The following is a 26,847-nucleotide window of genomic DNA, read 5'->3' as shown; positions in this document are numbered from 1 at the left end:
TACAACGTTGTGTTAGATTCAGGCGTACAGCAAAGTGATTCATTTATACATATGCATATACCCACTCTTCTTTACATTCTTTTCCCAGGACTTCCCTGGTGGCGCAGTGGTTAAGAATCCACCTGCCAATGCAGGGAACAGGGTTCGATCCCTGGTCCGGGAGGATCCCACATGCCACAGAGCAACTAAGCCCGTGTGCCACAACTCCTGCGCTCTAGAGCCCGCGAGCCACAGCTAATGAGCCCACGTGCCGCAACTACTGAAGCTCACGTGCCTAGAGCCTGTGCTCCGCAACAAGAGAAGCCACCGCAATGAGAAGCCCGCGCACCGCAGCGAAGAGTAGCCCCTGCTCACCGCAACTAGAGAAAGCCCACGTGCAGCAACGAAGACCCAACGCAGCCAAAAATAAAGAAAAACTTTAGATTCTTTTCCCATATAGGTGACTACAGAGTATTGGGTAGAGTTCCCTGTGCTACAAAGTAGGTCCTTGTTGATTATCTATTTTATATATAGTAGTGTGTATATGTTAACCCCAATCTCCCAATTTATCCCTCCCTCCCCCTTTCCCCTTGGTAACCATAAGTTTATTTTCTACATCTGTGACTCTATTTCTGTTTTGTAAATAAGTTTGTGCATTTGATCTTATTCTAAGAACAGTAAGACTCCTGGATGGGGGGTGGTCTACAACAAAGAGGCAACCGGGTTCGCATTAAAAACAACTGCTTTTAGCACTGTGTGGAAAACTTCTGAGAGGGAAGTGGGGTCTGCAGCTCCCCTGGTCCAGGAGGAAGATGGCAGAGACAGGGCTGGGGTGGGGAGAGAGTGACACGGGTGCAAAGGGATTCAGAAGGTCAAAGGGCAGGACTCGGGAGTGGATTGGTTGAGGGGCGATGGAATGCTCGGGATAACTCCTGGGTTCTGGCTCAGACAACAGAATCAGAGAAGTTTCACAGCCCAAAGTGGGAACAATCCAACTGGCCATCAACCGGGGAATGGATTCAGCCACACGATGGGCTACTACCCGGTGATAAAAAGGAAAAAACAGACAGATGTCACGACGTGGATGAGCCTCACTCCCATGACACTGGGTGAAAGAAGGCCACACCGCATGTGACCTGTTCACGTGGGTGGTGCAGAAGAGGGGGCTCCATGGAGACAGAACACGATTAGTGGCTGTCGGGGCTAGAAGTGGGGACGAGGAGGAAATGCAAACAGGCACAAGGTGGTGATGGGAAGAGTCCAGACCGAGGTGGCCGGGCAACTCAGCAGACTTACTGAAAACCATTGGACGGGGCCCTTAAAATGCGTGAGCTTCACGGCTTGTAAATCACACCTCAGCAGAGCTGGGTTTTTTAATGTAACCACTGGCCAAGAGAGGGAAACCAGTGGGGCCAGCTGTGGGGTCAGAGGGAAGAAGCAAAGGGTCATGGCATCTGCTCCGGACCATGTGAGTCGAGGGGCCTCTGAGCTTTCAGAGGAGATGTCAAGGGAGAGACGAGGTCCAGGCCCCGGATGGGAGGTCGAGCTGGAGGCGTGACCGTGGTTGGGACGGCGTTGGACAGACATGGTAACAGGACCTCCCGCCAGCCGGAGGGTCAGGGAGGCCTTGCCGAGCTTGGTTGCCGTGAGACATGAGTAGAGGTGGAGGGATGAGGGAGCGGCGGAGGGATTCCAGGAGAAGGAATCCTGTCTGAATGTGAGACAAACCCAGGCAGGAGGGAGCCCGGGAGGGCCAGTCTGCAGGGGCCAGGCTCGGCCAACCTGCGCTTCCTCCGCCCGAGCCTCCTGCCCTCCATTCGCCCAGTGCCTGGATGTCCAGAGAACATGGCAGAGGGTCCACCCAACCCACCACATTCCCTCTGGAAAGGTGCGTCCTTGGCAGTCAACGACAAACCTTTTGGGAGTGGAATTCAGAGGCTGCAATTAACTCCCAGAAGGAGACTCTCACCTCCCGAGGGGCCCAGAGTGATGGACTGAACACGCGCCCAGCCGTGTGCTCCGACAGAGCTTCTCAACGTGGCGAGCCACTCCTGCACAGGCCTTCCAGAACCTTTTCTCACGATACATGCCCACCTCCTGGTCTTTGCAGAGTGAGAGGCCAGCCGTCGGGGCTGGATTCTCAGCTACTGTAGGAGGAGATGGGCTCAAAAACGGACAGGACAGGCAAAGTCCTCCTCATATTCAAAAACCAGGGAAGCCTCAGATATAAAAAGCAAATACGACGGTTGTCTGCGGCAACAGGATAAGGATTTAAAACCCTGAAGGAGGAGGAAGTGAGCCCTCTGTGCTCTTGGAGTTCTGCTTTGATTCTCAGTGATGAGCCAGAGGACCCAAGGCCACTTGGATGGAGCAACCCTGACAGCCCGACTGGAGGCAATTGATGGATTGGGGTGGGGTGGGGGGCACTCCGGTCAGCTGATGTGGGCGTCAGGGCCGGGGAGGCAGGCAAGGCGGGGATGCAGTGGGGATGAAGGATGCGGCGGGGATCGGGGATGCTACGGGCTGCTGCTCTCGGGGAGAAATTTGAGGGAGAGAGGAACGGGTGGACAGAAACAAATTGCGGCTGAGGGGTCAGGAGAGCAGCTGAGATGCTCTTTCCTCAATGAAATAAACTCGAAGACGCAGTTATCTAATAAATGGAAGCATCGATTAAAGCAAAAAGGCATCTTCCAGAAGCCTCTGCCAGGTGGGCCAGGCTCCTGCACCTCCGTTAACTGGCTCAGACGGGTCGTGGGGGCAGACACGTGGACTGACAGCTTCCCCGCAGCCACTCGGTGCCAACCCCTGGGTGGAGGTGGGCGTGGGGGGCGGATGCCGTACACACCCAGGGGGATCCCATCCCCTTCTGTTTTCCTCTGTGCCATCCTTGTGATGTGACATTCGGGGAGGCTTGGAAAGGGGACTGTGAAGGTCCTGGTGCCAGCTCTGTCCCCACTTCCCCATTTGCTGTGCTCCCAAATAGAAATCACACAAGAGCTATATAGTTTCTATTGATTTTGCCTCGTGTATCTTGCTTAAAAGGCCAAGTTTACCGACGGCTGCCAGAGCTCAACCCCACCGTAAGCGCCTTGTGCCTCTGCGATGCTCCAGCAAAGCACAAGGAAGGCCCTCCTGCCACACTCCAGAGCCCACCCCACCTGTCATCCCCGCGTGGCCTGCACACCCACCCACCCACCCACCCGGGACTCTGCTCATTGGCGCGTGCGGGGGCCCCCGGGGAGCCTTCCTGAAAGGAGTATCAGTACTACCAGAGACTCTCCATCCACGGTTCAACACTCCAGTCCCACTGAGATGCAGAAACAGCAATCACTCAGGAGAAGCAGGTCCAGACCCCACCTGGGGAGGTGAAACGGAGCAGGACCCTATGGCCTTTCCCCCCGCCCCCCCGCCCGCCATGTCCTCTGCCTGCCTTTCGTCTGTGAAAAAAAAAAAAAAACGTTAGCCAAACAATAGGTTTAATCAGAGAGGTGAGAAAATGCAGAAACAAAGGAAAACAGTCAAAAGAGCCCAAATAATAACAGTTCAGTCATTAAGCAAAGTCAAGGACCTTTAGTTCCTCCTCAAGGGCTAGAGATAATATTCTGAGCCATGTCCTTTGAGCTATTTTAGATACGGAAACCCACCAGGTGGAAGAACTTAATTACATGGTGACCAGACTGTAGCCGTGACATAAGCTGCCACAATTCTGAGAACTGGCCTCAAGGAAATGGGAACAAACCCATCCTGGAAGTGAGCATTAACTGTCTTTAAAACAGTCAAGACGACACTGAGCAGACCACGGCATGACCAATGTCAAGATGACCGTCAGAGCTGACTGTGCTGTTTCTTGCTCCATCTATAAAAGCTCTTGGGGCTTCCCTGGTGGTGCAGTGGTTGAGAATCCGCCTGCCAATGCAGGGGACACGGGTACGAGCCCTGGTCTGGGAAGATCCCACATGCCGCGGAGCAACTAGGCCCGTGCGCCACAACTACTGAGCCTGCGCGTCTGGAGCCTGTGCTCCGCAACAAGAGAGGCCGCGACAGTGAGAGGCCCGCGCACCGCGATGAAGAGTGGCCCCCACTTGCCACAACTAGAGAAAACCCTTGCACAGAAACGAAGACCCAACACAGCAAAAATAAATAAATTAATTAATAAACTCCTACCCCCAACATCAAAAAAAAAAAAAAAAGCTCTTGCCCACTGATCGTCAGGGGAGGGGAGCTGGCCTGTAGACATCTGCCCTGTGTCCCACCCATTGCCTCCGCAATAAAGCAAACGTTCCTTTCCACCAACCTTGCCCCTTTATTGGCTTTAGAGCAGCAAGCGGCTGGACCCCACTTTCAGTTACAGAGGGAGCCTCTTCCACCTGGGGCAGAAGAGGGGCCGCCACGTGAGCTTCTGGAGAAGCCGTGAGCGGGCACTGGGCTGATGAACCCGCCTGGCAGCTCTGCGAATCCTCTGGGCAGGAGTCCAGGCCCGTCTCGAGCCCCCAGCTCCAGGACTCACCCTGGCAAGGGCCTTCAGGCGGGAAGAACGGCCACTGTCCTGAGCGCTCATACCCGCGGGACTGCTAGTCTCAGGCTCCAGGGCCTTTGTTTGTGTTGGACAAAGTGAAGAGAAGAGAGGTGTTCCTCAGAAGATTCTGGAAACAATTATGCTCCTGGGAGTAGAGACCAAACCCCTGGGAGGATCTTCCTTTCGGGAAGAATTTTGGTAATTCTGGGCCTGCAGAACAGGTATTTCTCCATCAGCAACTCCCGACAGGTCCCCAAAGCCTGTGGCCTGAGGACAGAGTACCTTCCGGGCCACTCGCTGTCAGTCGGCCTGTGACAACCTTCCCTGACGTCCCACACCGGGCCTGGCCGCCCTCGGGGCCTCCCAGCAGCCAGGCTGGCAGAAGGCCTCTCTCCCTGTTGTGATGATAAGTGCCCCCTGGGGCGGACTGTTCAGACAGACAGGCTTTGAGCAGGGACAGCCCTCGAGGTCACAGACGTTTGTGAGCCCAGCCTGCGAGGCTCACTTCACACCTGCAGGGGGGCCGGCCCCCGGCCTCGGAGACCTTCAGTACTGGCCCCGGGCACACAGGCAACCCATCTGGGGCGACAGGTGAGGAAGGGACACATCATCTCCCCTTCCTCCACATTCCCATTTGCGTCTGGGGTCTGAAATCGGAGGGGAGTGCTTCTCCAGTCCCCCGAGCCCCTCCAGCATCGATAAACAGTAACAGAATTCAGGGGCTCAAAGGGTTAAACCCTGCAGCGTGAGGACAGGTCCATGCCGGGCTGGCGGGGGTCACCCAGGTCCCCACCAGGGAGGGTCTTTGGATGAGCAGTGCAGCACCCAGGGGCCGAGAAGAGGTGACGCCAGGTCCAACCCAGTGACCCCAAATAATGAAAGCCACCCCCAAAAGCACCCAAAGCGGAAAATGGGCACAACTAAGGCCATAAACATCCTTCTCGTACACCCCAGAGAAACTGAATCCTCCAGGGGAAAACTCCTAACCTTCATTCCCGGAAGTGGTACTGGCAGGGACAAAACTCCAGACATTTTGCATCAATATACTCAAACCTGGACAGACGTGAACACGGGGCCCTTCTCTCTTCCCTCCTTTGACTGGGCAAGGGTTGGGGATACAAAAGGAGACCCCCCCGAAGGGCTGCTTGTTAACTGGGGGTGCTCCGAGGGCTGGGGGTGTCCATACACGAGAACGGGACAGCTCCCTGCACCAGAAAAATCTCCAAAGAAAGAGCCTGGACCTCCTAAAAAGACTCAACACTCCCCACACCTGGGCGTTTGTGTCTAAAAGAGCCAAGAGACAGGCCGCCAAGTCTGACTCACTCTCGTGACCACAACAAAGAATAGCAAGTCACTGAAGAACCCCAGGAACAGGTCAGGAGAAACAGTAAAGAAATAACAGAGACGTCACGGGGAAAGAAACGGCAAAGAGGAAGAAGGACGGCACGCAAAACTCAGACACCTGGTTCATCTGTTCTGGATGAAAATACACCCCGATTAGGAAGAAGAAAGGTCTCAGTACTTCATGCTAAGGAGGAAAATAAGAAGCCGTGAAACCAACTCTACAAACAAATAACTCAAAAGAATAATCTTCCAAAACAGCGAGCACGGGGCTATGAAAACAAATGGGAAGGCCAAACAAGACGGTGATAAATCAGAAGGCACAGGACAGAATGGACGCACCTGAAGATACTGTAAAGAAAGAACAAACAGGGAAAACGCCAGGTGATCAAAGCAGTTAGAGAAAAGAGGACAGAACCAGAGAAGGAAAAGCCCATATGAGAGCGACCGTGTCCCCACTCTGGAGAACAGCATGGAGGTTCCTGAAAAAACTGGAAACAGAGCTACCAGATGATCCTACAATCCCACTCCTGGGCATATACCCTGAGAAACCATAATTCAAAAAGATACATGTATCCCAACGTTCATTGCAGCACTATTTACAACAGTCACGACATGGAAGCAACCTAAGTGTCCATTGACAGATGACTGGATAAAGAAGATTTGCGGGGCTTCCCTGGTGGCACAGTGGTTGAGAGTCCGCCTGCCGATTCAGGGGACACGGGTTTGTGCCCCGGTCCGGGAAGATCCCACATGCCGCGGAGCGGCTGGGCCCGTGAGCCATGGCCGCTAAGCCTGCGCGTCCGGAGCCTGTGCTCCGCAGTGGGAGAGGCCACAACAGTGAGAGGCCCGCGTACCGCAAGAAAAAAAAAAAAAAAAAAGAAGATTTGGTATACACACACACACACACACACACACACACACACACACACAAATACTACTCAGCCATAAAAGAGAACGAAATAATGCCATTTGCAGCAACATGGATGGACCTAGAGATTGTCATACTAATTGAAGTAAGTCAGACAGAGAAAGACAAATATACTGCTTATATGTGGAAACTAAAATATGACACAAATGAACTTATTTATAAAACAGGAAGAGACTCACAGACATAGAAAGCAAACATATGGTTACCAAAGGGGAAAGGGGGGAGGGACAAATTAGGAGTTTGGCATTAACAGATACACATCACTATATATAAAATAGATAAACAAGAACCTACTGTATAGCACAGGGAACTATGCTCAATATCTCGTAATAACCTATCATGGACAAGAATTTGAAAAAGAATAGATATATATGCATAGGTGTAACTGAATCACTTTGCTGTACACGTGACACTAACACAACACTGTAAATCAACTATACTTCAATTTAAAAAAAGAGCAATTTTGTCTCTGAAACAGAGAACGCTTCCCCCAGAGGGGAGGAGAAAAAAGGAAAAATCTGTGAAGCAGAGTGCAAGCCCCATCTGCAGATCAGAAGCTCTTCCAGGAAACACAGAACGGCCAGCACCAAACACTTCCTGGTCTAGCAACTAAAACGGATTCTTTAGGAATCCAGTAAAGAAAAACACCAAGTCCCCGACAAGGCGTGTCCAAAGCGAGTTCAGGGCAAGCGGACCATGGAACAACATCCCTGCAGATCTGGGGCAACGTGGGGCGGGAACTGACTCAAAGATCCCACAGGAAAACCGCACGCAAGCCGACGATTTCAAGCACATCGTTGATGCTTGTTATTTGCAGATTCCGTATCTGGGAATTTGCCTACTTGCTGAAATTTACTGGGAACCTCAAATCAATTCTTGTGGCACCTCCGTGGCCACTTACAGACACAGCACAGACGTGCCCGTTCCCAGCTGAGTTTGAACAGAGGACCTGCTGCCTTCTGTGTCAGCTGTGATCTTGTAAACAAGTGTCCTTATCCTAGTCTATTCAGTGCTCCATTTTTGCATTTCTGTGCTCTCTGTTGCTGATTTTGCTGTTTAAAGCGGTCCCTGGGCACAATGCTGAAGTGGGGTCTGGTTTCCATGGGTGAAAACGCTGTGACGTGCCTCGGGGAGAAATCACATGTCAGCTGAGCTGCATCCAGGTGTGAGTTACAGGCTGCTGACCGCGAGCTCGGTGTTAATAATGAGTCAACTCTATGTATTAAGTAACATTCTTCACACAGAAACGCACCTACAACAAGGCTGCATACTGATCCATGGATGAAGATGCAACCAGAGGCTCGCAGGATCCTCACCTGTGTGTCACCTGTGGACGACGGCCCAGGACTCCCTGGATCAAGGAGACTTCAAAGAGCATCCCGACCACCGGTGATGAGGCCCGTGGGCCGTTCACTGCGGAAGCACGGCCCCCAGGACCTCTTCCTGAAAAAACCCTGGACAGTCAACTCCGTCCACTTAAGAGGTGGAATGACATGAAGAGCTGTGACGAGAAGGCCACTGTCCACCCAGCAATGAGCAGTGAACCTGGAAGACGGCCTGAGAGATGCCGGGGCTCTGAGAGCTGCAGCAGGATGCACGTTACGTTGGGTGGACAGCGGCCACGTGCAGAGAGCTCGACACCAACAAGAGTCGGGGGGTGGGGAGGGGAGGCCGCGTGTGTACACGTGTGTGTGTGTGCGCATGTGTGTGCACGTGCAAACAGCTGCCTGTTCTCCACACACTGTGACCTTTTCCTTCCCAGGTTCAGAGCTAAACTACATTCCCCACCCTCCTCTGTGGTCAGGTGCTTGGGGTCAGGTGCAGCCTGCGGAGGACGTGAGGGAAGGTGGGAGGAGAGACGTGGTCCATGGGTTATCTCTTTTCCCTGCCTCATCCTCTGAGCAGATACAGGAGACCCGGGGGAGGACCCCAGAGGCCAGGCCATGTCCCCACTACCCGGCTGGAGGAGCCTGAGTCCCTGAATGGCTGCATGGATCAGAACTGCTACCGCCACCTCTTCATTCCTGCCAATCCCCAGTGGACCGGGAAATAAAGCATCTATGGGTCAAGTGCCTGAGATCTGGAGGTCTGTTTATCACAGCTATCAGCTTAATCCACCCCAAACAATACAAGGAGAGAACACTAAGTTCCTTACAGCAATAAAAAAGGAGGCAACAAGCTGTAATCAAAAATGACAACAAATAAAGATTTCAGCCTTCCAGTGTTTTGTAATTGTTTCTTTTAAGTTTACAGATTCATTTGGAAACAGTCTCCCTTATGGCAAAAAATAAAATAAAATAAAATAACTAAAGTTCAGCATTTCCTTCACTGACTTTTTCTCCTTTTAGAGTCAAATGAAATCATCATAATGATGTTGATTTATTAACAGCGTGTGGACTTTGAGGCTTACCCACGTATTTCTATCCGTACACGGCCACCTGTTACCTGTAACCTTTTGGAGAGACACGTCTGAAATGTTCATTAAATGTTACTGACAACCACTTCTGGCATCTGTGCTTTTCCATATGACGAAGTTTTTATAATAATCTTGTTAACTTTTATAAGAGGTGTTAAATGACATGGAAGAGAGAAGAGCTGGGACTTCCCTGGCGGTCCCAGTGGTTGGGACCTTCCAGTGCAGGGGGATGTGGGTTCGATTCCTGGTCAGGGAGCTAGGATCCCACATGCCTCTGGGCCAAAAAACCGAAACATAGAACACAAGCAATATTGTAACAAATTCAAGGAAGACTTAAAAAAAAAAGGTCCACATCAAAAAAAATAAAAATCTTAAAAAAAAAAAAAAAAGGAAGAGCTGAATGCCAGGACAGCCACATTGCTGGATTCATTCTGGGGTTCGGGTCGCCCTGAGCTCTCCCTAGAAGGTAGGGCCGTCTGGCCTCGCTCTTAGATGACCAGTGTCAGCAGCACAGCACGCTCAGCCCATGTAGGGCCCCTCCCCAGAGAGCAGGGCTGGGGGAGACCACGAGCAGAGGCCTCCTGGGAGAGCAGAGACCCCACCCCCGAGGCACCAAACCTACTCATTAGACCCCCGGACACCAGGAGATGAGGTCCCGCGTCAGAGGCCACGTGATGTACCTGCACCAAATGGCCAGGTGGTGGTGCAGCGAGCCTTTCCCCCCACCCCCCGCGGCCAAGTCCCTCTGATCCCAAGCGCGGCCCCTTCCCCATCAGGGCCTTCAAGTACAAAGGCTGGACGTGGTACACCCGACCCCCCCTTCCAGAGCGCCCCAGAGGCCGTCTACATCCGAGAGACAAGAATTCCCAGCCAGAGGTGCCCACTCAGCCTGACTGTGGGTCTGCCATCTGCCGGCCTCCAGAAAGCCCCTCCTGGGTTCCCCGACCCATCTCAGCCTCCCCATTGGCCCAGACGCCGTACCCAGTAGCCAGACCCTGGACAGTGTCCTCGGGGGGTTCAAGTCCAGCCCAGCCCAGCCCAATGGGTCCCTCGCCACACTGTACCCCACTGCCAGGTGCCCCCCCTCCTGGCTTCCCGCGTGCGTCCCTGTCACCTGCCATGCCCGCGCCCGAGGGAAACCCTCCTCCATCTTCCGAGGCCCCGCTGAAATGGAACCACGGCCGGGAAGACCCCTCTCCTGCACCCCCAGGTACCTCACGCACGTCCACCCCAGAACGACGGTCTTCCTCGCGGGCGATGCTACAAACAGCATTGGGCCTGGGCCTCCAGGGACAGCTAGGACGTGGCCAACAGGCAGCGCGGGGAAGGGCACACCGGACACAGCTTGCACACCCCAGGAAGTGGGGGGCACAGAGCGGCAGGGGAAGAGGCAGGGCCCTCCTGCGTGCTGGCAGCCCACCTGCCAAGGCGCCCACTGTGCGCGTTGCCGCTGCAAGGCTGGTCTCTGTGCCCCCGACGCTCGGCCTCCGTCCCTGCTGGCAGTGCATGAAGAGGACGGAGGGGGAGGTGGTCGGGACCACCAGGAGGGGGCAGGCGGGGCGGGGGCAGGAGCCCAACGCGTGGGCCACGGGGACCGGCCGGGCAGAGGGGCCCAGGGGCATCTGGAGTTCAGGCCACGCCTGGCGCTGACCCGGCCGCAGGCTCACCGTCTGCTGCAGGTCCTCGATGACGATTCGCAGCACCAGTGTGTTGCCCTGGCTCTCCTCCGCCCTGGCGCCGCCCGGCTTCTCCGCTGTGGCCCGGATGGTGTCGTAGATGGTCTCTTCCTTGGAGCTGTCCGAGTCCGATTCCTCCGAAGAGTCGGAGAAGCTCTGGGCCATCTCGTCCTCGCTGGACGTCGGGCTGCGCGGCATGGCTGTTTGTGTCTACACGGAGGGGGAGAAGGAAAACAAACTTTGGGGGAAATTGAAGAAAGAACCCGGGGGCGTCTGAGTGAGGCAGGCTCCCACTCTGCATGATCACAGGCAGAGTGACCCGTGTCCAGCGCTCGAGCCAGGAGGCCGCCAGGACCCAGTGGGGGCCCCGTGAGCCCTGTCTGCCCCGGTGCTTGGAAACCCAGCATTTAAAAGGAGCCCTAACTCTCTGTGGCCATGACCACAGCTTACGGGGATTAACCAAAGGGGCAGTGGGGCAGTTTGAAACGTTCCGAGGTAATAGAAAAGGCTCCCTTTGTTTTTCTTGGAGGACAGAGCAGCGGGAAGGGAAGAGATGCAGGCTTCAGGTCAGAAGGGTGCTGAGCTCCCGCTATAATAACCCCCTCTGCTTCAAACACAGCAATGATAGGTATCGTGTAAAAACAGACCCAGCGCGCAGGGCCAGGCTCAGAAATGAGATAATCTCCAGGCCCAGGAGTGCAGCAGAACCCAAAGTGGTGGGCAGGCTGACGGAGGAGGCTCGGGGGTCCCCAAGAGCCCGTGGAGGCTGGGAGGGCAGCTTCCTTACCATCAAGCGCAATGAAAGTTCAAAGTTCCCCATGAAGGACCCAGGTCAGGAGGCCAACTGCCACCTTGGACCACGGCTGTTAGCAGGACAGAACTGGGGAGCAGGCAGCCCACTGGCACACCCCCAGCTCTATGGGCAGGGGTCCAGAAAGGTTCGGATAAAAGCCAGTGCGACCCGGGGGTGATGGTGGGGAACAAACGTGCCAAACCAGCAGGTGCACTTCTGCATGACTCTGTAAAGGAGGTCAAAGGCCAAGGTCACGTGCACAGGAAAGATGTCCAAGACTGTTGCCTGCAAAACCAGGGTGTCCTGGGCGACCCGGCTCATAGGCTCTCTTCTTCCCATGGACTGCACAGCTGTGAGCAGGCTTGAACCCCAGCTACACACACAGGACCCCAAATGTAATCCTGAGAAAGGAAATCGGTCTGTAGGACCATTCAGACATGGTGTCCTTGTTCACAAAGGTTGGAAAGATGCAGACTTGTCTACTGACTGTGAGTGTGATGTGAGTGACGGGGCAGAGGCACCGATGGGAAACACAAAGTCCTAAAGTCGGGAGGGGCAGAAAGGGGTTCACAGGGCCTGTGACGCCACTTGTAACGTTCGGTTCCAGCCAACAGGACAGAATGCCAAATTTCGACAAACCTGGGGACACAGATGTTTGCTACCTTATTCTCTGTGCTTTCCTTTCACTGTGTTGGAAATATTTCACAGCAGAAGGAGGGGATGAGGGAGGGAGGAAGGAGGGAGACAAGCAGGAGGGAGGGGGGAGGGGGGGAGGGAGGAACACGGTCACCTGCCTGTCTGCCTCAGGTGCTGGGGTGCATGGCCCCTGCACTCTTTCAATTTGAGGGGAGCCTCAGAAAAGTCCCAGGTAGGACAAAGCTCGGCCACTGCCAACTCGGTGTCCAGTCTGGGAAGGCTGATGCCCACCGTCTATTTCCAGAGTTCATTGAAGGACAGCAAACACCCCGGGAAGTGTTTCTCTGCTCGTCCACCAGGTCCCTGGACATTTGCAGCAACTGACCAGACACACAAAGCCCGGCAAAGTGCGGGAGCCACTTTAGAAACGCACCCTCACCCAGGGAAAGGCAAGACCGTGACTAGGTCAGGGGCTCCCTTCCAGCCACGAGGATCTGGACCATCCTTGGGCAAGGGGCCGGGATAGTGTGGCCCCCAGATGCTGTTCTGTTTGGCCTGCAGAGGGTTTAGAATGTGTCCTAGCCCAGAGGCTTCACATGAAAACAGATTTCTGGCTCACTGTGACCCTCGGGAGAATCTGGCATTGCTGGGGGTGGCCACACAGCGCTCGGGGCAGGAGCCAGCTGCGGCGAACTCCCTGGCCAGCCCGCCCTCCACCCCAGGTCCTCCCGGAACCAAGAGGCTCCATGCTGCCAGATCTCCCTCCCGCCCGGCTCTCTCCCTGGCCCACGGGCCGTGAGTCTGTGCACCTGACGACCGACCCGCCCAATCCCCCAGGCTGGCCTTCTCCTCTGTCTTCTGCCTTCAAACCACCCGTGAGGGGTCCCCAGCTAAACATCTCAAACAGCAGATCATCCAAATCACCCAGGGAGATCTGACTTCTTAAATTAAAATTTCCAGAATTCACCCGTGTCGTTCTGCATTAACATTTCAGGGCACCTGGGAATTCCTGTATTCACTGCCAAATGACTTTGTCATTTGAGCTTCATGTTTTCCCAACCATACAAGTGCAAAATGTGGAGAGGGTGGAGAGGGCTGTGGCCAAGGGCAGGGTCTGGATACTCCCAGTTCTACCTTAGGAAGGTCCCAGGCAGCCTGGCTGCAACTTCTACTAACACGTTCACTCCTGCATTCGCTCGTTCACCATTTATACAGGAAAAAAGTAAGTGCCTGGCATAATTACATGCTACATAGACACTATATAATATAGAATACAGTTACAATTATAATATAGAAATAATTGTATATTATTATATTACATATAATTATATGTATGTAATTATCATAATATAACGTAATATAAATGTAAATTTCCAACTAGGGTTCCAGGTTTCTATGAAGCATATCCTCTAGAACAGGGGTTCTTCATCCTGCCTGCACAGGAAAGTTACCTGGGATCTTTAAAAACAAAAACAAGGGCTTCCCTAGTGGTGCAGTGGTTGAGAGTCCGCCTGCCGATGCAGGGGACACGGGTTCGTGCCCCGGTCCGGGAGGATCCCACATGCCGCGGAGCGGCTGGGCCCGTGAGCCATGGCCGCTGGGCCTGCGCGTCCGGAGCCTGTGTTCCGCAGCGGGAGAGGCCACAGCAGTGAGAGGCCCGCGTACCGCAAAAACAAAACAAAACAAAACAAAAAACAAAAAACCAGTGGTGCCAGAAGGTCTGATTCAGTTGGTCTGGGTGAGGCCCCAATATCACATTAGCTTTAGACGCCCCCCAGCTGAATGCAATGAGCGAGAGCTCCAGGTCGCCTGGAGCCGAGTCCGTGCCGGTAACTGAATCACTAGGCATCAACACAGAGAGACACAGAGGGATGAGCCCCGCCTCCGCCTGGGGGGTGAGGGGCCACGTCAGTGGTGGATGGGATGGGCGCGGCTGTCGGGTCTGGTCTCTCCGGGCTTCGGAGGCTTCTTTCTGTCCTGATGGGTGGAAGTTAGTGCAGAGTAGCTTCTGCCCCAGTAAGAGCTGCTTCTTCCCCTCCTGACCCCGTGTCTGTGCTGCTTCAGAACCCAGCAGGGACCAGCAGAAAACAGGCAGAGGGATAATGGGACGGGACATCACATCACAGGTGGGGATCCGTACCAAATGAGGAGGGACCACGGTCAGGTCCTTGGGAGGCCAGGTGCGGGCAGGGGCAGGGGCGTCTGCTGGTGGGGTAGGGTTTAGTGTTGGGGTAGGGTTAGGGCTGGGTTAGGGGTTAGGGCTGGGGTAGGGTTAGGGTTGGGGTAGGGTTAGGGTTGGGGTAGGGTTAGGGTTGGGGTAGGTGTTAGGGTTGGGGTAGGTGTTAGGGTTGGGGTAGGGTTAGGGTTGGGGTAGGGGTTAGGGTTGGGGTAGGGGTTAGGGTTGGGGTAGGGTTAAGGTTGTACCTGGGGTTAGAGTTAGGGTCTCTGGGGCAGCGTTCCCATGCAGGATGAGCTGGGACCCCAGAAAGCTCATCGGCTTCCGGCTGTGTGGGCCTCAGTGCCAGCTTTCGAGAATCGGGCGCGTGGAGAGCCAGGTCAGAGCAGACACAGCCCCCGCCCATGCCTGCCAGGCCCTGGTGTGCCTCCCTCAAGTGCATTCCAGGTCCGGCTTCCAGAAACAGCTACCATGGCTTGAAATTTTTTAAATATAATTGTGCCCCGACCATTCACTTCCACCATGTCCATTTTCTCTAAAGCCCTCGGACGTGCTTTCCGTCTCATCCTCTTGCTAATGCAGCATTTCCATCCATCCTCACTGTCCCTCCATCATCTGGAGCACAGGGGACACTCGCTGAACCCTGGGCAGGAGTGGGGGGCAGCAGGCCTCGGGGAGGTGCCAAGTTCTGGCGGAAGCTCAGAGCTCAGCCACATGCTGGGTCTGCAGGCGTCAGCTGCCTTTAAACTCCAGCCACTGCTGCTGGGCAGGACTGTGAACAGCCCACATTTCCAGATCCGCAGGTGGTTTTGAGACAGGTCAGATGAGAGGTAAAAGCTTGGAATGTACAAATGTTGGAAATTCGTTGTTTTTCCAGGGTGACGTTGCAGCTGCAGACCCCAAGCTGGTGACCCATCGTGGACACGCAGGCCTAAAGAGTAAAGTGTGCCTGACCCCAGGGTCTTCTTTCCAGAAAAGTGAAAGCGGTGATGGTGGTGGTTTGAGGATGTTTGTGCCAGGCTACAATCAAATCGACTCTGGGAACAGAACTGACAACACCAAGGGGAAGGGGTCCTGCGTCCCCAGCTTCCCCACCGGCCACAGACATCATTTGGCCACGAGGACCCCACCGTGGCCCTCACATCGGCTTAGGGGCGATTGTCACACAGAGACGTGTCTGCCACCAACACCCACTGGACGGGTCTGAAAGGGAAAAGGCAGCACCGGCACCTGCTTCCTTCCAGGATGTCCTAGGAGTTCAGGCCAAAAGCCCCAGCAAGAAGGTCTTGACCTTAATAACGGGCTTGGGTAACGTGATCACCTGATCCATGGGAAAAGCAAACACCTGGGAAAACACTTAATTATTAACTGTGGGTGGGATCGCAGGTGACACAGAGGGCACCGGGGGCCATTTACATTTTGGATAAACAATGGATACGCTTTATCCTAAGTACTCCCTAAATAGCGCATGGGGCATACTCACGCTAAAACATCATCCATCTGAAATTCACACAGGCTTCTCTAACCCTATCATCATGAGGGGGCGGGGGAGGTTCCGAGGAGAGACACCGAAAGACCAAAACTCAGTCTGGATACCACCTCCCCCAGGAAAAGTCAGCGCCAGGACACGGGAGGGAAGGTTACTCACCACCCACGGGCAGACGTTTCTAGTATAACTAACCTCTTGGGGAAAATACCAAGCTCTACAAACACAAGTCGATAAAGTTCAATGTCTCTTAGAACGTGTTTGTTTCATTGGCCCCACTGGGTACCTATTAATAAGGGAAAAAGAAAATAACGGTGGTAAAAGCAATTTTAACAAAGACTCCATGTTCTGATGCCGAAGTGTTCCAGGGAAGCATGCAATCGTTCCAAGAAAACATAAAATCTTAAACTGTCTCATGAGTCCCCTAACACCTGTGAGGAACAGGCAGCTAGGTTTCAGAGAAAATATGAAACCTGACCTGGGACAGAAGTCAGTTTGTTTTTGGTAGTAAAAACAAACCAAAAAACCCATGGCCGAGGCTGGCTTTATCAAGGTCAAAGTTGCAAGAATCATCTATATGAAGATCACCTTAAAAATGGAGAGTCCACAGCTCTGGTTTATTTCGCGCGCGCGCGCGCGTGTGTGTGTGTATGATTTTCTTGCAAAAAAGAGGTTTTTATTCAACTGGAATCTCAAAGACACCTGACACATTTAACACACTGGAAGCAAGATTTTGTGACTATTCATTTATTTTGCACATTCGAATGTATATAACTATCTTATCCTCAAAGCAGTGAGACCATCCCTTCCCTGAGGGGCTGCACCGACACTCTGTAGAGACACGGGAACGCGGGTCAAGGTCACAGCCAAAGGTTGGCAGCAGCCTCCACCAGAACTGGCAGGTCTGGAACCGGATTCGGGAGGAGCCCGGGTTCTATCGCACTGTTTGAAAGTTGCTAACAGATGATGGTCAATGCAGGCTGAGAGCGAGTGAGGGTGGTGGAAGTAGGTGGGTTTCGGGGAGGAGTGGGCCAGGTGGAGCATAAGAGCAGCCTGGGAAGGTGAGAAAAAAGCATGCCCTGTGTCTCTGTGTTCATTTAATCCGTGTTACTTTTCCCCGCACCCATACAACACACCCACTGAGAAGGGACCGGGAGGCCCTGGGGCACTGGGCAGGGGCATGGACTGCCCTGGAAGTTGCTGCAACACCAGCCCCCCAGTAACTGAATCAGAATCTGGTAGGGGTGGTCTAGGGTTCAGACCACACCTCAGAGTACGGGGAGACACCAGGATTCAGGTCAAGCACCACCTCCCTCTTCCAAGAACCCCTGCCTGGAAGCCGCCCCCCTCAACTACCCCCAGCAGAGTGACCGCAGCTGCAGCCCACCTGGCGCCACATGGCAGCCACCCCATCTGTTAGGGCCACATCCTCTACCACACCACAGGGCCGGTGGGTGGTGTAAATGCAGGCCCCAGCCACCAGCGTGGCGTTAGCCCCTGTGTCTCCCCATCAAATTCACATGTTGGAGTCCTGACCCCCAGCACCCCAGAATGTGGCTGTATTTGGAGTTGGGGTCTTTCAGGAGGTGATTATGGTGAAATGAGGTCACTAGGGTGGGGCCCTAATCCCACAGGACTGGTGTCCTTATAAGAAGAGGAGGTCAGGACACAGACACACACAGAGAGACAATCTACATGCGGAGGAGAGGGGTCTCAAGAGGACCCAGCCCTGTGCACACCTGGATCTTGGATTCCAGCCTCCAGGACTGGGGACAGTGAATGTCTGTGTGTGAGCCCCCCGGGCTATGGGACTTGGCTATGGCGGCCCCAGGAAACTCACACAGGGGTGAGACCCTCCTGACGTTCTCCTTAAATGGGTGCATGAACCACATTGATGACCAGAATATGCCATTTAGCCAGGTTTTCTTGGCATCTCCATAGCCACTGTCTAAAATAAACTCTCCATTTCCATCCCATCTCGCACCTTCAGAGGAACTCAGAGGACGAGGTCTGTCCTCTCTTCCCATGGCTTGTCGGTACCATCATTTCCCCCTGGGACCCTCTCCCGAGCTCCCCGAGTCTTTCCTTCAAGCCTGGCTCACCCCAGCCCAGGTCAGACCCGACTCCCAAAACTATACAGACCCTCCTCCCCTCTCCTCGCTCTCTCCCAGGAATACCCGCTGTCCATACCGCCCTGTTAACCTCCAATGATTCCCAGCTAGTTTTGTGAGAACCATTCCACCACATACACTCCGATCCCCCCCTGGTCAAAGAAGTTTGGGAAACATAACTAGATTAAACAAAAATGCACCAATCGCTTTACCGCAGAATTGATCAGAGCGGTCGTCTCAGAGAGTGGCAAATGCTGCATTTCCCAAAAGCACCTGACCCCGAAACGCTTTCCCCTGGAGAGGACAAACGTCATCTCCCGCAGCAGCCGTGTCACGCGCCTCCAGTGCACGTCCCCCACAGGCCAGCTCCCTGCCAAGCACAGCCGCCCTAGGTCCTTACTGCATAAAGACACGCACGGCAGGAAATCTGAAATATTCCTCTACTCAGAAGAAAAGGGCTCCAGGCTTACAGCTACTCAATACCTCCTCCTTCAGCCAAAATCATTTTCCCCGAATCAGAAAAGGAGCTGCCTGAATTAAAATGATGTCTCCATCGAAGATCGCTGACTACGAGAGGAAGGGTCACACGCCTTCGTGGTGTGTTCTACGTGCACACGGGAGTATTGAGAAGGGTTCTGGGCAGATTAACAGAAATGCTGGGATTTGGAGCATTCACGAGGCGAACCCACTTCCCTTCCGTGCTGCCGAGTTCCCTCGGGACTGTGTGCTCTCCAGGCAACAGGAGTGTGGTCCCCACCGCTTCCTTGTCCGGACTCAAGACGGCCTTGGTCTCTGCCTCCCCCAGTCCTGGAGAGAGCCAGGCTGGGTTTCCCATAGGGCCACAGGGGGCTCCCGTCCGGGCCTCTAAGGTAAACGGGGCCACACAATTCTAAAGAAGTCCTGTTTTTATCATAGGCCCACATTTCCGTTTTCTTCCAGCATAAATTAAGAGATTCTGACCAACCAGTGGGCACACAGCTCCTAACCTCTTCACAACATTAGTGGCTCACTCGTCTAACATTGTTGCAGAAACCAAGAATCAATTCACCCAAAGAAAAATGAGAGCCAAGAAGTCCCTCCCTCTCCTGGGAGGCGGTCTCTCCCGGCGCCTCTCAAACCCAAGCTGTGTTCAACAGTCCTTGTGTCCTCAGGGATCAGAGGCCCAGACCCTGACAGCGCCAAGGTGGATGTCAGGGGACTAGGAAATGAAACACCCTCAGTCAGGACCCAAACTCTTAGAACACGAAAACTAAAAGAGCATTTCCTTAACTGGAACAGTGCATCTCCCCCAGTCCTGTAGCAAACATCAATATAGTCGATAAACAAGCCAACAGATAAGTGAATACATTGTTTCAGGATTAAAAGGATGGACGAAAATAATTACTTTTCAGATATAATGCTTCTCTGTGTGGAAAAGCCAAGAGGATCTAGTAATAAATTATTTAAACCAGTGAAAAAGTGCAGCAAATGTCAGATAAGAAATTAATACACAAAAGTTAACTGAATTCTGTTACATTTGCAATAGACAATTAAAAAACATTAAAAAAAATACTATGGGGGCTTTCCTGGTGGCGCAGTGGTTGGGAATCCGCCTGCTAAGGCCGGGGACATGGGTTCAAGCCCTGGTCCGGGAAGATCTCACATGCCACGGAGCAACTGAGCCCGTGAGCCACAACTACTGAGCCCGTGTGCCACAACTACTGAAGCCCACGCACCTAGAGCCCATGCTCCGCAACAAGAGAAGCCACCGCAATGAAAAGCCCGCGCACCACAACGAAGAGTAGCCCCCGCTTGCCGCAACTAGAGAAAGCCCACGCACGGCAACGAAGACCCAACGCAGCCAAAAATAAATTAAATTAAATTAAATTAAAAAAAAATACTATCGTACTCCCAACGATAGCCAAAGACATCTAAGAAAAAATATCTCAAACAACCTGTGCTAGACCTTTACGGAGAAAATTAATAGGACACCATTTAGAACAAAAAAAGAAAGAAATGAAGGAAGACCCAGATGGATGGAGAGAGCCACCATCATCACAGGTGCTAGGGTTTCATATCTTAAAGACAAACGTTCTCCACAGTACACAGATGTGCTGTAACTTCCAACAGAAAACCTGGTAGCACTGTTCACAGAACTCAACATTCTGATTGTAAAGTGTGTGGACAAGGGGAAAGAGCCCAAAATAACCAGGACAACTTTGGAAACCAAGAGGGGAATCACTCGATTGTTTGCCAAGGCTTCCTAAGCAGTTATAATGTGAGGTCAGGATGACCTTGCTACAAAGACAGACACGGAGATCAGTGGAAAAACAGAGAGCTCGGAACAGGCCTTGTAAATGCAGGTATCCAACGTGTGTCGGTGCGTCGGAGGGAAAAGAACCAGTACATACGTGATGCGGACATCGTGGGGTATTCATGTAGAAAGTGTAAGAAGCAGAGCCCATCCCGCTCCGTACACGCAAATCAATGCCACACGCGCTCAAGACTTGACTGTGAAAAGCAAACCTATAAACGTCTAGAAGAAAAAAATACGAAATGACGCCGTAATAGAAGATCTCTTATTCAAGGAGTTTGGGATGCTCCAGAGACGCTGTTTTAGCACTGCTGTAACAGATGAGCACAGACTTACTGGGATAAAACAACAGAAAGGTATTCTTTCTGAGCTTTGGATGCAGAAATCCTAAATGAGCCACACTGGGCTAATGCCAAGGTGTGGTCAGGGCTGATTCCTTCTAGGGATTCCAGGAAAGACTCCGTTTCCTTGCCCTCCTCAGGTTCTAGGGTGACCTCTACTCCCCCAGACAGTCAGCCCGCCTTCTCCCTCCAGTGCATCTGTGTCAGACCCCCTCTGCCTCCCTCTAATGGAGACCCCGAGATTACATTCAGGGCCACCCCAAATCGTCCAGAACAACCTCCCTATCCCAAGATCCTGACCTTTATCACATCCACAAAGCCCCCTTTGCCATATAAGGTCCCATTCATGGAGTCCAGGGATTACAGCCTGGATATCTTTGGGGGCTGTGACTCAACCTACCACAAATACGTGAAATGATTATTTGCCGAATAAATCAGAGGGGAAAAGCCTTTCTTTCAAGAATGCACCAAATACAAGGCCTAAAGGGAGAGACTGACAAACTCAATGACGTGGAAGCTAAAACCTCCATTAGACACAGAGAACAGGCACCGGAAAGCTCTGCAACTTCGGAAGGACTCGTGTCAAGGACGCAGAAGGAGTTCCCAAAGAGCACAAAGCACGGGACTCAGATGCACGTGGGCAAGGGCGTCGGAAGGGCTGAGCGACAGAGGAAAACCACGACACGGGACGCAGGGAAGTGCAGGCCCCGTGGGGAAGGGCCCTGGGAGGCTCTGCCATTGCGCCCCGAATGCAGCCCCTAAAGCCTCACTGCTACGGACTGTAGTGTGTCCCTGAACTTCATATGCTGAAGCCCTAACCCCCAATGTTACCGCATTTGGAGAGAGGCCCGTAGGGAGGTACTTAAGGTGAAATGAGGTCATAAGGGCTGAGCCCTAATCAGATAGGGCTGGTGTCCTAAGAAGAGGAAAAGACACCTGAGTCCCCCACCCGTTGCGTCCCCCTCTCTGCCACGTGAGGCCACAAGGAGAAGGCGGCCGCCTGCAGGCAGGAAGCGAGCCCTCACCAGGAACCATATCAGCCGGCACCTTGACGCTGGGCATCCAGCCTCCAGCTCTGGGATAAGTACAGCCCGTCGTGTAGCCCCCAATACTTTGTGATGGTGGCCCAAGCTGAGACACTCACCTTCTTCAGAGTCAAGTGCAAAATATTACAGAATCTACAGGCAAACAGGCTTGGGCAGCCCAGACCACTCAACCCCATGCAGCTTCACCCACAGGGGCCCGAGGAAGGGACCCGCCCAGCCAGGTCGGCCCCTGCACGGGCCTGAAAGGCACGGCCCACCACACACCTTCATCTCTGGGCCCCTGGGCCTCTGGCATATGTGTGTCCCCAGAATGTCTGCTTCCAGTAGAGACCAGTTTCTCCAAAATTGAAAGCGAAATCCCCAGACAGACTTCTTCAAGGAGTTTGCTGTTTTACATGCAGGAAGCAGTGTCTTCACAGCCTCGGCACCTGCAGGGCAGCGTCCTCAACCTCACTGACACAGTGGGTGGCACTGAGGTCCCCAGGCCCTGGAATGGCCACTCCTTGCAGGAGAGATGCCCCTGCTCTTTGGAGTTCACACACTTCCAAGGCTCGCTCATGACTGGGAGAAGTTTGCCTGCGGTTGGGTCAAAACCCTAACACGCAGGTGTATGGGCCTCTCGTGCCCACTGTTAACAAATCACCACGAACTTGCGTGAACCCCTTGTTTACAGAAGCAAGGTTGTGCCTGCTTCCCCTGCACTCACCAGCCATGCCCCCGGCCCCAGCATTTATTCCCCAACACCACTCACTTGCTCATGAATGACATACACCATCCTTCCCTTCTTTGCACACCGTGTGTGCATCCCCATTCTTGAACGGACCACATGCTTCCTGAGGGGTGACCTCTGCATCTGGCTGTGCGCCCCTCCGCGGGGCCAAGAAAGGAGTGTCGCCCGCCCTCGGGGACGCTTGGTGAGTTACCAGGGAACTGATGGGCAACAGCGCCCATGCCACCAGGAAACAAAGTGAGGACGCTCTGTCCACATCAGGAGTAATCACAGAGCAGCCGGGACAAACCGATTCAGGTGACATGTATTGACACGAAACAGTGAAGGGGAAAATCAACTCATCGCAGAACAGACCCCACTGATATAAAGTTTTCAAACATAAACTAATTATATAGATGGCCATGGCCCTATCGATATATATACATATATAACCAAAAATCAGAACAGCAGTTCACACTCAGGAAAAACCCATGGGAGCCAAGTGTGAGTTATCTCAAAATTTTTCTTTAAAAAGTAAGTGAAATAAAATGGAAGAAAATATGGCACAATCTTAGAATGTTTCATTCTGATGGTGGGTATAGAATGGTTATTACGTTTTTTTACCTTTCTATGTTTATAATGTTTCTAATTAAAAATAAAATCTTTAAAATATTAAAGGACTAGGATCTGCCTGTAATGGTCTTATCACTTCCGTCCCGGGGCACCGGGCACACCCTTCTTCAGCAGGAAAGCTGAAGGACAGAGGGCAGGATGCTAAACCTATATAATGTATACTCTTAAAGTGTACAAAACGTACTAAATATGTCTACATAAAAGTATATTATATAAGTATGTTATTTATAAATAGCATTATTAAATATTAAAAGATAAATATATATTTAAAATATGTTATTAAATATATTATGAAAATATTATTGACCTACATAAACATATAAAATATATATAATCGATAATTATTAAAACATGTATAATATTTTTAGGTGACAGATTTTCATGCTCGCAGCGCTCTTAGGTTGAGAGAAAATGGAGCTGACAGTACAGAGGGCTCCCGTGTACCCGCTCTGTCTCCTGCTCAGATAAGCAATGTACTGTTTAACTCCTAGACCATTTCTGCCTCAGGCCAGCCTCCCAGACAGTTTCTCTTGGACCAGAGAGGCCTGCAAAGGACAAAGATCTCTAATCCCATCTAGTTCACCCAGTTCTGATGAACCTGTCTCAGGATCAAAAACAAAAGGTAACATCAAAATACACCCCTGTGGCCCGGGTGGCTGCTGCTCTCCGGATCCTGGGGTGCCCTGCACCCCTCAGGCTCCCGCAGTTGGTGTGGGCCCCCCTGGTGAGTTGCGGCCACCAGGCTGTGACGCGGGTGAGAGGTGAGGATGTGGGGTCCTGGCCTGGGCGCCTCCCCCTTCCCTCCTCTTGCTGGGCACCTGAGGGACCGCAGCTGCACCCTGCGGCACCCCTGGGAGGTGACACAGCCCGGAGAAAATACCCCCAAGGGCATGCGAGCTCTCAGAATCCAGGTCACGGTGGTGAGGGTGAGGGGCTTGTGCCCTTTCGATATTACCCACCCCCGCCTTTCGATGTCAGCGGTGTCTGGCTGGCTGACAGTGCTGGCTGACGCTCCTTCTGAACTGTGGGTTACCAGCAGCGAGGTCAAGGTCTTGAGTCTGGGAACTGGGTGCGTCAAACAAGATTACAGACTTGAGACATCCGGCGGAGACGATATGTCCCTGAGATCTTAAAACCGAGACGAGTCTGTTACAAAAAGGCTTTAAATTTTTCAGATGGAGCATGGGGTCTCCCAACAGCTTTCTGTGCTGCTCCCAGGCATCAGGCACTGCCTGGGTAGGTGGGTGCTCTGTCTGGGCGCTAAGTCCCTGACCCTGCAGGAAGCTCTGTGGCCACTTGTTTGGGGACGGCCCTGGCTGCGCCTTGGGTGGGGCAGCCGCTACCCTCCCTGGTCCTGCCATCACCCATAATGACAGAGTTTAAGCTGAGGGCGGGTTTTCTTTAATTCCTGTCATCCCAATGGCTGTGGGAACCTGCTCTCCTCTGCAACCATGGTTTCAACTTTCATCTCGTTTTCCCAAGAAAGGACCTTAAGGAAATACCTTTCTCCTCCGGGAGTTTAAAACCACCAAGCTACCCGCCCAGCGAGAGAAACTCTTGCAGTCTCTACGGGGGACGCACCTCAGGTCAGCACATCCGTCCAACAGCCCATGGACCTACAACGTCCCCCCGCAGGAGAATGAGGTCCAACTGCCAAGCCCAGAAGTCAGTTCTGACTCACCTGTGCGTAGCCTGGTTGAACCCCACAGTGAGATCACCCAGCCCACAGAGCTCCCTCCTCAGAACCCCTACACTCAGCCTGTCCTGGGGGTTCCCAGCCCCACCTGAGATTCAGGCTGTCCTGGGATCCAGGAGTCGCTCACCTTCAGGTGCCCCCCAGGTGGTACAGATGCTCAGCCAGGGTTGAGAAACGAGGGCGCCTCTTACGCTGTCATCTAGCTTTCTCCTGGGAGCAGAGACCCCTCGTCCTTGAGCAGCCCCCCAGAATGCCTTCCACTGGCTGACCTAACAGTCCACTCTACCAGTTCTCAGGACCCAGCCCAGGCCAAGTTCATGGAGCATCTCTGTGACCCCTGGCAGGAAACCATCTCCCCTTCGCCCTCTGCTGACCTCCAATGGAGGATGACCCTTCTACACCTTCCAGCGCTGCACAGATGGACGGACTGATGGACAGGACATCTGAGCTTGCAGAGAATGTGAGCAGGGGAAGTGCTTAGGTAAGAGACTGGCCAACAAGGCACGTCTTCCCAGACAGCATGAAAGCAGCGGGTGCACGGTGATGGGGCACCTTTAGTTTTACTAGAGGCGTGTGTATCCTTACTTACTTTCCAATTCCCGTCCTAGAGGGACTCAACGTTCACAATAGTGGCAGGTGGCATCTGAGGAACACTTGACAATATTAAAGAATCCATGTGACTCTGAAATGTGTATCTACATAAATCTAGACATAACATGTGGAATGAGATACAGATTCTCTGCATAGACGTCTGAGTGGCAGAACTGTGACTCACTTAATGTTCATAAAAATGTTCAATGAGATTAAATTTTCAGAAAACTGAATTTGAACGTCTTTAAATATCACGATTTGAAATTATGATGTGCATTTATTTTAGTATTTTGCCTTCTAATGGATAATTAGAAATATTTTTGTAGCTATTGTTTTCAAAACCTTGTGAAAAAAAGTTTAATGTTTAAATTTATTTTAGTTCACATTTTAAATAATCCACCCAGATTCTGTACACTTTGAACATATTAAATTTTTAAGTATTTAGATTATCACTCTCAATGGAACATAAATTATGTAACAATTTATGGATTACATAAATTGGATTATAACAACATGCATAGTAATTTTGCTAAACAGGAGGCAAGACAAATACATTTTATGGGATATATAATAATTAACGAGTGAAGTTTATCTTTATTACTTATCCAAATATCAATGGGCATCAACACAGTACCCAAGTGTGCAAATAATAATTAAATCCACTCATATTGGTATATTGCCAGCTTTCAGTCATATAATACGGTAAATCCACACACTTCTAAATTTATTATGAAGGATGATCTGTGAAAGCAGAAGGAGAAAACATATTTTATCTAAGAGCTTGCTAGCTTGATTTACAATTTTTAAACAGGAAGGACGTGGCTTGTCGTGTCGGCCTCCATGTGTACTCCTGCTCCAGCCCCCAGATAATAGGACAGGCCTGCCAGGAGGGGCGTGTGGACCGCTCCCCACAATGAGCTCTCAGCGGACCTGAGGTGTAAAAACTCGGAGACTCCCAAGAATGACAGGGGAGCAGCTGTTTCCTCTGGGACTATGGACCTTCCCTGTGCATAAAATCACAGGAGCTGCCGGAAAACAGATGCCCAGCACACACACGGGGGTTCTGCTGGAACCAGATCAAGGTGCCGGTGTGGTCACATCTGGGTGAGGACCCTCCTCTTGGCCGCAGACGGTGTCTCCTCCTGTGTCCTCACCTGGAGAGGGGGAGCGCTCTGGGGTCTCTTCCTATGAGGACACTAACCTTATAGGATCAGGGCCTCACCCTTGTGACCTCATTTAACCTTAATGATGTCCGTAGAGGCCCCATCTCCAAATATGGCCACACTGCGGGTTAGGGCTTCAACAGAGGGACACAAACATTCAGTCCATACCATCCGGGAAGGCCCACCTCTGCCAAGCCCCCCGGCCACACTGGAGCTCTCGGCTGGAGGCGTGGTCCAGGGCTGCAGGAGTGGGTGTAAGAGGAACACCCCCACAGGTGCCCGAGGCTCCTACAAGAGACGAGCATCACTCGCTC

General features: G+C 52.6%; 1 protein-coding gene across 1 annotated transcript in view; it reads right to left on the bottom strand.

Annotated features, from left to right (window-relative positions):
• Positions 1-26,847, bottom strand: part of LOC111183624 (SH3 and multiple ankyrin repeat domains protein 2) — a 276,054-nt gene that overhangs the window by 183,810 nt on the left and 65,397 nt on the right. Inside the window, exon 3 of the mRNA XM_089914214.1 lies at positions 10,851-11,069. Within this exon, the coding sequence (XP_089770340.1) occupies positions 10,851-11,057 (207 nt within the window). The 5' untranslated portion in view covers positions 11,058-11,069. The remainder of the gene's footprint in view (positions 1-10,850; positions 11,070-26,847) is intronic.

Source organism: Delphinapterus leucas, chromosome 7, assembly GCF_059928025.1.
Source record: "Delphinapterus leucas isolate spDelLeu-1000000601 "Yukka" chromosome 7, BTC_Dleu_Yukka2, whole genome shotgun sequence".
Taxonomy (NCBI): Eukaryota; Metazoa; Chordata; class Mammalia; order Artiodactyla; family Monodontidae; genus Delphinapterus; species Delphinapterus leucas.
Note: the sequence above shows the minus strand (reverse complement) of the source record. Positions and strands in the feature narration are given on the sequence as shown.